This window comes from Epinephelus fuscoguttatus, linkage group LG11, assembly GCF_011397635.1.
Source record: "Epinephelus fuscoguttatus linkage group LG11, E.fuscoguttatus.final_Chr_v1".
Classification (NCBI taxonomy): Eukaryota; Metazoa; Chordata; class Actinopteri; order Perciformes; family Serranidae; genus Epinephelus; species Epinephelus fuscoguttatus.
The window spans coordinates 7849489-7861675 of NC_064762.1; the positions used below are offsets into that span (position 1 = coordinate 7849489).

General features: G+C 41.1%; 1 protein-coding gene across 2 annotated transcripts in view; it reads right to left on the reverse strand.

Annotated features, from left to right (window-relative positions):
• LOC125897060 (centrosomal protein of 128 kDa) overlaps nucleotides 1-12187 on the reverse strand; it is a 76988-nt gene that overhangs the window by 23170 nt on the left and 41631 nt on the right. For both annotated transcript variants that reach the window (XM_049590105.1, XM_049590104.1), the window contains 2 exons: nucleotides 4080-4139; nucleotides 809-1001 (listed from right to left, as the gene is read on the reverse strand). In XM_049590105.1, coding sequence (XP_049446062.1) covers nucleotides 809-1001; nucleotides 4080-4139 — 253 coding nt within the window. The remainder of the gene's footprint in view (nucleotides 1-808; nucleotides 1002-4079; nucleotides 4140-12187) is intronic.

A 12187-nucleotide genomic window follows, 5' to 3' on the forward strand; every position in this document is an offset into this window, starting at 1 on the left:
AGAGACAAAAACAACAGTCTTTTGCTAAACATGTTTTCCCCACAAATACAACATACTAACGTTATTAGCATGACTCTATGGTATTTTACATTGCATAAATTAGCCTAGTGACTAGCTGACTTTAATGATGACAAATGTGACACTGCCTCATGTAATTGGATCCATCATGGGTTGAATGTACACCGGGAAGTCTGCGTTACATGTCTAGTGTATGAAAGGTCTGTATTGTCAGTGATTGACTGTGTTTATGAACTGATCTCGTCACATTAATTGCACTTCCAGGTGCTGCCTCCACTTGCAGTTCTCAAACTCAAACAACTGAATTATCATCCAGTAATTATCATTAGACTAACAGCAGGACGTTACCATCAGAAACACAGAGTGCTTTTGCAGCTTGTGTAGGACTGTGATGTTTAACAACAGTAATATCTGCTGCCTTAAGTTTGGCACACAGCAGCTCAGTCTCTTGGCCTGTCTGTGGCACAGCAGTCTTCAGTGTTGATAAGCTATTACTTGTGACGTGTAACCAATCAGATCAATCAGGGCTGGACACTGAGGTTGGCAACAGAGAGTAGACTGTAGACGGAGGCAGGCACCAGCTCAGAGCCAAAGTAGCTCATTTCTCAATTAATTTATTTCATTGGCTCTTGGATGAAAAAAGAAGAGCGACTCTGATAATCCTAAAACTGCTGAATGTTGCAGCCAATTTGATCCTTAAAAAACACCACACACAAATGTACCCACAACTCAAACGCTCACATGCCTCCTAAGTGTGACTGAAATCAACATGATGGCATCTTTCTAATACCTCTCTTTTCAGTGCTGACGGAGTGCAGCAGCTTCTCCTGTTGGTCCAGACGCTGCAGGAGAGCCTCCTGCTCTGAGTCCCGACTCTGCCTGAGGGCCTTCAACTGATCCCTGGTCTGTTGTTGCTGCTTCCTGAGGCGCTGTTCTCTTGTGTTGCATTCCCGCACCTCCTCACACAGCCAGCGTATCTTGGTCTGGTTGGTTAAATAAATACAAAATCAAAGGGGTGAAGTAGGTTGCTCACTGGTTCTTTCAGCAAAGGTTTTTATCAAAATGTTAGGGTACTGGGAAGGGAAGATCAGAGGTGGCACCCTCCCATGTGTCTAACCCTTTTAGTGTCCTTTTTGAAGTAGGATGTGTGGTCCCCTGTGCGAAATTGGTTCCAGGTGGGCACTGCCCATTCCACTACCTGCATGGATATCTAAAGAGTCTGACTGAAGCGGCACCAAGTCTAGCTCTCCAATCCAGGAGATGCAATTTGAGTGACTGACATTATATACTTGGCCAGTTTTTGTCAGTTGTGGCAGCTGGGATTTCTCTTTAACAGCTCACCACTGAGTCTCTCTGATTGTGTATTGCCTAATAGATGTGTTAAGGGTTTTTCTGAAGTAACTTTCAGGCATTTATTTGAGGGTAAGTCAGGTATTTTTCAACCTGGACCCTATTTTAGGACATGTTCGCACCCTCAATAAACGTCCACTGAAAGTGCTTGTTTTTGGCACTGACAGGCTCAGGTTGTGAGTTTAAGGGTGCTTTCAGACCTAGAGTGGTCTCCTTTGGTCTGAATCAGGGACTCATGTTGTTCCAAAGTTGTGTAATTGCCTAGAGTTGGTTCATGTTCTCACGGCAGCATTTACAAGCGGACCAGATCAAATGCCTTGTGTGAGAAAGCTGCTCTTGATTGGTCAGAATTTCCATGTGGGAAAAATCCAGGAAGTAAAGCAAACATTGAAGAAGAGTACACTTGCAAGATAAATGTGACACTTTCTAATGTCACAATGGAGGGACAACTACACAGGTTGATTTTAGCGCTGCTCATCGTGGACTATATTGCTGTCATTGTTCATTTTAGTCAAACCATACAGTTTGAAAACGAGGCACGGCTCCAACTAGAAAACAATGTTTTGATGCATTGGATGTGCTGAATGTGCATATTAAGGCAGTACAGGAGGAGGTGCACATTAATAATCCTCCAGGACTGTAACATGCTCATGTTTAACCCAAACAATGTGTCATGTGACTGCAGTTGCTTCACATCCAGGTCGGAACACCTTCTCACCACAAACCAACCGCACCAGAGTTCCTTTGGAACCAGACAGAGACCACCTCTTCAAGAGGGTCTCGGTCCAGAGTGCGATTGTTATTTTCACACCTGCCTGAACGAACCACACAACCAAACAGGGCAGGTGTGAAAGCACCCTTGGAGTATGATGATCCTTTCTCTTTTACTAGAAACAGTCCTGGTTTGCTTCACCCAAAAACAAACACAAACAGTGGTAGTCTGCTGAGTTGCTGGCATAGACTGTACACACTACAAATGTTCTTGTTCAGATGCGCTGGGAGCTGAACTTGAGTGTTTTTCGTTCTCATCGCTTGGCTAGAGTAGTGAGGTTTTAGTGTTTTGTGTTTTAACTTGTAGGTAAAGCAGTAGGTGTGTTTTATTGTCAAGAGTCCTCCTTTGGTTAAATTTATTTATTTTGATTTTGAACAGCACCCACAGGCCCTTCCTTCCCCTGCAGTTTGCCTCTTTGTATTTGTGAAAATCTAAGTTCCTGGTTAAATAAAAAACTTTCTTTTACCAGTCCCATCTGGTTTTATGTTGTTTCCCTGGTGAACTTGGTCATGACAATTTCCAGACCCATTTCTTATGATATAAATGTATTTTCCTTACACATAAAGTGCTGCGCTTCAATTGGATTTTTCAGTTAAGCCTAAAATGAAGTCAATGCAAAGGAACATAATTAAGTCACTAAAACTGTCTGATGTAAGAACAGGATGAGGGAATTCTGTTTTCCCTTTAAAGCCAAATCCTTTCATAAAAAATCCATCTTTATTCCTCCTCTATTTAAAAGGTTTTTTGCTCCAGTTCAAGCTGCAAGTTCAGAATTCTCTTGACTTCTGTCTGAACACAAAATATAGTTTGTCATATTTTAGTCGTTTTAACTTTAGTGTTTAACTCGAGCTCAGAAAAGAGCACAGCCAAACTGAGTGTGATTAAAGTCCAGAGAAAATACAGCAGCCCAGTCACAAAGTGCTGAGCACGCCGTCAATGCAACAGGGAATGTAAATAAATTGACAATGTTTCATACACAGGGTTGTTACAGCCACACAATGTGATTGGTTAAATGGCTCTTCTAACTGTGCTCTGTAAGCCTGTAAATCATACCAAGATGTTACTTTCATAAAAACTGCTAACTAGGGAGCTAATTATCTCTCTTGCTCTCTGGTGTTTTATTCTTGTAAATGCAGAGTGCTCTGAAAGCACATCTGACAGGAGGTATACGTTATGGTGATAAACACTATGAATTGTGCAAACACATTTAAGCAAAGTGTCATTCATCACCGCCACCGCCATAATTACATGTTTCTTTTGTACCGTACATCACTGCATCGTAAATGGGAACTGATTCGTCTTGGAAGGCGACCAAGTGGCAACTATTATTGCAAAAGACAGGAAGACAACAGCAAGAAGGCAACACATTAAAGAAAAACTGCATCTCGTCATTTCATCAATTACGAGAGCCTCACTAACGCACAACATCATGTTAACCATGAAGCTGCTTTAGAAGAATGAGAGTCAGTGAAACAGTTCACTATGACTGAAGAGAAGTGTAATTTACAGTTGCCCTTGCCCTCATAATTATTATGGAAAGACATTCTGTCACAAATCCCTGAACTTCACAGTTTCATTATGATCACTGCTGACTCTCAGCACACATCAGTGCTCTGCTATGGAAAGTGGTTTCCTCAACAATAAATCATCTTTTCCTGAGACTTTATGCCATGGTAAATGTTGGTTTTAACAAGCAAAAATACAACCATATGTGGGGAGTACATTTTATTTTGAGTCTGCATGGACAAAATCACATTGATTACATATATTCTGTGCTGTTGTTTTTCATTAATCTTCTATACAGTGTAGGCCTGAGACTGAGCATGATGATTATGGAAACACAGTCCAATGCTTAATCTTGTGTTTTCTGGATTATATCATTGGCATTTAGACAAATCCCCTGTGAGGAAGACAGTACAGCTGCGAGTAATAATCATACCTTTGTCTCAGCCAGCCAGCGGTGAGGGTCTTTCACTAATCCAGGTTTCTGGGAGATTGCCTGTTAAAACAGAACAGAGATTAATGTAAATGTGAGCCGCCTGTGTTAGCATGCACTACTAAATATTCTGTCCTTAAAAGACCCACACTGGTAATAAGTGCAGATCTAAGAGATTTTAGGATTATATGAATGTACAGTAAGTTGTCTAACAGGGGTGTAACGATTCTTTAGACCCACAGTTCGGTTCCTCGCTTGTTCATACTTTGTTTTATCAAAGCACATACAAGAACATTGAGGTGGATTTACTCGAACTATAGAGCTGTCAGCGTTAACGCATTGATCATGATGCAATTAAGGAAAAAAAAACCCTGCATTAATCGCAGGCTACCTTTTCGTTCCTTTGATGTAACATAGTCAAGAAGGGGCTGAGTTAATCAACATGCTGCGTGCAGATCGACAATTAAATCAGATTTAACCTGTTTTAATTGTCAAATTTGTGGTAAAGTTGCAGTGTTTGGACAAAATTGCAAGGTCGTGCAAAATTCACAGGAATCGGCTGAATTTTAATTAACTGTTGCAATCATGGCAGCATGGTTAGCATTGTCGCCTCATAGCAAGCGAGTTCCCAGGCCGAATCCAGGGTTGGGTGTTCGAACCCAGGGTGGGGGAGCCCCTCTGTGCAGAGTTTGCATGTTCTCCCTGTGTCAGCGTGGGTTTCCTCCAGATGCTCCAGCTTGGAGCTTGAATGAATGTTGCTATCACAACATCCTGGAGGAACCCACATGAAAGCTCAGCGGGCTGCAGTGGTTATGGTGTTAGCAGGGTAAGGGGAACGCATCACAGAAGATGGAACCACATCATGAGTACCATGGACGTTTGTGCTGCGGTTTCGGTCTCGGCTTCAGACCCGTTACACCCCTACTGTCTAAACAGACACAAAGATATATGAAGAAACATCCGAGGATTTATAGAATGTAAAAGAAACAGTGATTATAAATGTGAGGAGACAAACAACAGGATACAAATCAAAGGAACAGCCTCTTGTCAAACCCTGAACTTTTGTGAAGAACGGCCTTCTGCCAACTTAAATTGCGGTGCGTGTGTGTTTAACAGCCTATGACATGACACTACACTTGTGCATGCACACACGCCTACACACAGAGGTTGTGTGTGTGTCATAAAAATGAGCTCAGGGAGTATGTTCCATCCTTCCCAGACAAGCCTGTCAGCATCAGCAATACAAACTGACTGTCTGCCAACTCCTAATGACTGCTGACACACACACACATACACACACACACGCACACACAACAACACACTCTTAAGACAAAAGGACACTCAGATACACAGATAAACACAGTCACATAACGAGATGGCACTCAGCTGAGTACGCCTCCGCCAACACGATGCAGCTGTTGAGATGAGCCAGCTTCACATGTGGATTTTTTTTTTCCCCCCCAAAGGTTAACAATCCCCTGAATGCATCATTACCCGCCTGTCTGACATGAGGAGATGAACACATGTGTATGCCAGTATGTAAAGTGGAACATGAGATATGCCTGTTCTAATTGTAAAGGTTTTAGTTTATTATCGACACCTCATGTAGCCAATCAGGTTTCTGTCTGTTCAGGGGCCATTAGGGTTGACTTTAACCACTGCACCAGGTTTCAGAAACACTGGAGTAGCAGGTCATCATTTTTAGATAGTGACGATACAGACAGGAAACTCAGAGGAAAACAAGAGCATGAAATGCAGCCACTGCACCACAAGGTCACCTTAAAGTGGCAGTCCAAATCCTCTGATTTAGCCAATAACGGGGGGTTTGTCTTTTCCTGTGTTTCCTGATGGCTTAGACAAGACCAAGTGGACACTCAGCGAGAGTAGACCGGCATTATAACAACACAAGGAGCTGCATTGCTTCAAGTACCAACGAGATGTGAAATAGGTTCATGGTAATCCAGTTTGAGTAAGAGATCTGTGAATCTGAAGGCCCATCAGAGGCCAAATCACTGCACAGCAACATAGTTTTCTTTACAAAGATTTTGGTACCCTAAGTGTTCTGGTTTTCCATTTGGAATTCGGTTGTAGTTCACGATATTTCAGCTTGTTGACATACTGACGTCATACTGTTACCAAGGGCGACAACAAGCATGGCTGAAAGCAAATTTATTAGCTACTCCACGGTGGTTCCAAAAAGAGGAGCAGCTTCAGTAGTGCGTCCTGAAACTTTTACTTCTCAGACTCTTTTAGCGACTTACCGCTCAGAGGGAAGTCATTCAGCGGCTCCTCTGGCAGCAGCACAGTGTCTCTCCCTCTCCTCTCGCCGTGCGCACACGGGAGTCGGTGTTGTCAAGTGATTTTGTCATATTTGGTAATGTAAACCTATGTGACACTCCCGGCTTGACAAAAACCTACTTTTATGTGAATGTGCGATAGCTCTATTATGTCATATTGTCAAGAACATTGTAATTGCAAAAATACTCTGAAATACTGTGATATTACTTTAGGGCCATATCACCCACCCCTAATAGTGATATGTCTTATCGCAATACTCAGCATATCGCAACATATTTAAAATAGCAATAATATTGTATTGTGACTTAAGCATCATGATAATATCGTATCATGGATCTTCTGGTGATTCCCACCCTTAACCGACCCCAGGTTGTGGTTTGACCCTCCCATCATGTGACATACTAATCAGAGATTCCTCCTGGTGAAAACTCTTGCAGCGTGTGACCCCGTTGCCGGTCAGTCATTTAGTGCCCAAACCACGACTTCCCAATTTCAAGTCAGCAAGCTGTGCAGGGTGACCACCACAGCAATCTGATGACTTTGAAAGTCGTGTAATGTGAACTTAGCTTAATTTATCCCTTATCTTTAAACTGAAGATGATTTGTTTTGCAGGTATTGGAATAAAAGTCAAGGGATTACAAAATGTGTGCACCAAATTTCATGACAAACCATCTAATAGTTAGCAACACATTTCAGTCAGAATTACAAATGTCAACCTCATGGTGGCGCTAGAGGAACAGTAAGGTGATCCCCAAAATTTCCAACAATACATCATGTTGGAACCATGAATGTCTGTACCAACTTTAATGTTTAATATTTGATACTTCAGTCTGGACCAAAGTGGTGAACTGACCATCTGTTTAAAGGTATATGCCTGTTAGATGGAGGTCACACTCTCCTATGGTATATGAAAAATAAATAACTGCATCTTTGCACCATGACCAACCTTTCCAGAAGGGTTTTGTGTAAATCCATTTTTAGCAGACATCTTGCCACCCTGCAAACACTCAGAGGCAGAGCACAACCACAACTCCCAACCTGCTGCACAGGTGAAAACAAAAAAGCCAGAAGAAATAACAAACACAACTTCACATGAACAAACTCACACACAGCCGTGAACAAAGTCAACAAAAAGTACAACCGTTTGGTTTTTTTTTTCAAGTACACCCTTGTGGCAAGGTGTTTACCCATGATCAACAGACATGGAAAGCACCCAGCAGGATTTTTTTGGACTCTTTCTGTCCCGTGCTTTGGCAAACAACATCGTCACTGCAGAGGTGTCAAGCAACTTTTTCAAGCTGTCATTCAAAACCAGATCCAAGCGAAACGAATTTCCCAAGTTGTTGCCACGGCAGCTCAAAGTGGGGCGGTGGAGTGCTGCTGTGCAGAGGTCCCCGTCTCAGGGAGTGTACAACCGCATGGCAGAGCGTGTGACTGCGTGGGAGGATAAAACATGCCTCTATGCCTCTCGCTCTCTTTACTCTTTTCCGAACCATCAAAGGCAGCTCTGTGCAGTGGCAGACAAAAAGGAGGTGAAACTGTTGAAAAACTGAACAAGTAGGCTGGGAGTTGAAAGTGCTGTCTGTGGGGTTGCAGTGAAAGAAATGCCACTATTTTCTCAGCAGCACCGCCGTGGAATCCAAGTGTCTGCCACCTCTATCTCTAATTTAAATGTGTGACTGCGTGGTTTGTATGTCTCTCTCAGAATGCGAGTAAATCTGCGACTGTGTGTCTTTGGTTACAGTTTGTTTGTTTCGCCTCCCGCTGAGAAAATGGTAAAGATGGCAAAATTTAGAGGGAAGCAGAAGACACAGATGTCAAAGACTAACAACAAGTGGAAAGGGCAAAGTAAGATGTTTTTACAGAGATTACCACTGTGGCATTTCTCTTCATTAAACACTTTAAAGTGACGGGAGGAAGGAAAGATTGAGACTGTAAGAACAAAAAATGACAAATGTCCCAGGCTGGATTCAAATTTCGCCATTACATGCTGTTCACTTGTTTGAGCCAGCTGACTCCACAAGAAAAGACAATGTGGACAGAAAGTCACAAGTGAGACAGAGAGGGACAGTGTAGTAACCAAGATGAGGTACACCACAAGGTTTAGCATTTAAGATAAAAACTAAAATTACAGCTTTGTGGTTGTATGCCTCCGCGAACCTGTCAAGTTGCAGTTACAATTTACATCCATGTCTGTGAAAACACAAATACTTCACGCACCTGTTCCCACAGCAGCACAAAAGATCTATACAATCAGCACTGTTTCAAGGTGACACCCAAGATTAGCGTCACCAATTCAGTATCTGTCCAAATGTCTCCCCTTCCGTTTCTGAGATATGGCCAGAAAAATGTTTGTGACGTTATGATGCCACAGTGAAATTGACCTTTGACCTTTTGAATATAAAATGTCATCACTTCATCATTTTACCCTCACGGTCATTTGTGTGATATTTTGTCATAATTAGCGTATGAATTACGGCCAAAGACATGTTTCGGGAGGTCACAGTGACCTCTGGCTACCAATATCTAGTCAGTTCATCCTTACGTCCATGTGGACGTTTGTGCCAAATTTGAAAAAACTCCCTCATTGTTCACAATAATGAGACAGACAAGGTTACAGTGACCTTGGCCTTTAACCTATGACCACCAAAATCTAATCAGTTCATTGTTGAGTCCAAGTGCTAAATTTGAAGAAATCTGAACAAATTAAGGTGTTCTTGAGATATTGCTGTCACGAGAATGGGATGTACATTTATATGTATGTACATACCTATGGACAGACAGACAACCTAAAAACACCGGCATCAAGGCATAAAGACACATCTTGAAGTGCAGCTTCTAGACTTGTATGAAAATTAGTGTATTAGCTTGATGGTTTACTGTAAAGTTGACTTAGCAATTAGTTGTTATTGAAGGGGAATTACACCCATCTTCAAAAAATTCATACATGTTATTCTTATGATCTGAGACAGTCCAAAAATATTAGCAAACATTAACACCTCAACTCACATATCGCAGAACTAAATCGAATCTCAAATTTGTGACGTCATCCAGTGTATAGTCTGGAAGTTCTTCATAGACAGTGAATTGGTAAAGATGTTACAGCTGACACTGGAGAATGTTCTGAGTATATACCAAAACATTTTCTGTGTCAGAACAAAGAACACTACAACAGACTAAATCACAATATTTATTGACTAACCTCGAGGTAGAAAACCTTACACCATATACATAAAAACAAAGGACACTGAGCAAACTCTGCCAAAATTGATTAATCAATATTAGTTTAAGTATACACTATATTCTCGCTGTGTTACCTTGCCATCAGACAGCCTTTTTCAACAGGAAATTAAAGGGAAATTTCGGTTTATTTCAACCCGTCTCCTATCGTCCTAAATTTGTTTCAAGTGACTAGATGGTAAACAAACATGGCACCACACCGGTAAGGTAAGACAACACATTTACATGTCGTTTTCTATATGTTCTCTGACATTTATCCTAACAATATGAGGCAGTCTTTGTGGAAAAAAAGCTTGTTTAGTGGACTAACTTTGCACTTGAAGGTTGCCTGTTCACTTACGTTTTAACAGGTCTGACGCTACGGCTGTATCTAGGGTAACGGCTAACATGCTAACTATTATTTCTATGTCACTAGTCACTTGAAACAAAATTTCCCTTTAAAGTCTTATATCAAAGCCACCTGACAAAAAAACAGTAATTTTACTTTGCAGAACACTGGAGTTGCTGATCTATCGCAACCTATAAATAAAAGCCTTATTAGTATCAGTAAGGTAAAGTAGAGCAAATATTCGAATATAACATACACTTACACTGATAGTGATTTTTTAGGAGACTAAAATACATTTTGCAGTGGCCCTGTCCACAACAGTACATTGCTTAGCTTCCGTGCCGATGGATTTGGGTTATCAAAGATGCTAGCAAAGCAGCACAGTGCTTAAAGAGACAGGAGCAAAAACGGAGCGTTTTAGACTGAGGGTGATTACAGATGCTCCAGCACTGACAGTATGAAGAAAACAGTGTTTTTTGAGCATTAAAGCCTGTAAACATGTTCTAGTAGAAACCCAAAATACAAGTATGAACCTAAAACTAAGCATGACAGGTCCCCTTTAACTTTCAATGTAGCGCTACTCTGTCTTTCAACTTTGGGCCTTAGTGCCTGTAAAGAGAAGGAAAAAGGGTATCATGAGGTAACTGGAACCTAATACAGCCCTTAACTGTTAATGATCCCCCTCATTAGGCCAATCACTAGCGAGTTGGACTTCTTTTCAACATGACAGATTACAGACGAGGCGAGGCGTTGGCTCACATGTCTGGCTGCAGCACTGCTGGACCAGATTGGGAAATCCATATGAGCAGATAAGAGCTGGCTGGGTTCATTAGCTCAGTGCAGCAGAGGAAAACTACCTCCAAGCATGTAGGAGGGGAGCAAGTGTGTGCACCAAGTGTTTATTAGCGTATGGGAGAGAGTGAGTGTTTCCACTAGTCATTATGTGTAAAACATTAGCGTTTAGTTGTAGAAACTTTACTGTGCATGAAAGACTTAACTGTTTCATGTATATAATTAACATCCACCAGATTCTGGTGCATGAGGTTGTTTAGTATGTCTGTATTATACATTCACTTGTTTTTTTGTTGTGCAGACTCTAGATACAGGACATAGACAAAAATTAACCATACTTTGCTTGAAAAAGTATATCTGCCATAGCTGAATGCAATAACTGCTGTAGCAGAGAACGTTGTGTTACATGTATTTTTGTGAGGACAGGAGGAGGAAAACATGCCACTCCATGTGAGTAAAAAGAAACATCTGTGAAATGATTTATGGCTTAGCTCCACAAAATAGCATCACGCGCTTATAAATCTAAATAAAGCACTGTAATTTCACCAGATTGTGCAAACAGAAACATACAAAACACACTCATACATAAACTTATCTTCCTGTCATCAACATCTGTCTGGTTTCTTACATCTTCTTTACCAAAACAAACATATTTCACTCAATAAGATGAAATAATTTTATAGTCAGTAGAAGCCACCATACAGCCGTCATCAGTGTTCAATACAGAATGTGCAGAATACGCAGGCCTTGATAAGGAAGAGTGAGTGCGTGCATGTGATCTAGAGCCGCAGAGATTAGTAAATGGACAGATGTTCTGTTCTGATATTTGATTTATTGTTAAGGTAAGTTTTCCAGCAGAAATACCCAAATTTGGTGTTTCACGGTTCTTAAATCAATGAAGAGAATTATGATGGGAAATTTTTTACTTTTTCTGATTTTTATCGACCAAATGATCAATAAAAAACATTATCTGCAGTCAAACTGATAATAATAATAATTGTCAGCTGCAGCATCATCATCTTAAGGATTATTTTTTACTTTAACACTTAAGCCAAGACTAGCTGGGTGTGATGAACTTCCAACTACACACTTTGTATGTTAGAACTCAAACACAACACCAGATAAAGTAGTGAAGTTTTCTTTTGTTTTTACTCTAATATGTCTTCATCTCACTGTCTCAAAAGACTGCCCACTAATACGCTTAATTACGGCAAAGACATGGAGTTAAATATTGATATTAGCAATGAATCATGACTGCATAATGTGAAAGAGCTGCTAACAGTACCAAACCCACTGAGAGTTGTAACCAAACTGCGGCTCAGTGCAGCTTCACTGTTTTGATTATCTGGACCTCACAGATGCAGAATAGCTGACTCTCACCAACCTTCTCATATACTGTACAACTACAGGCAGCCATTTCAATCACCAGCAAATATTTCCAGACAAAGTTAAT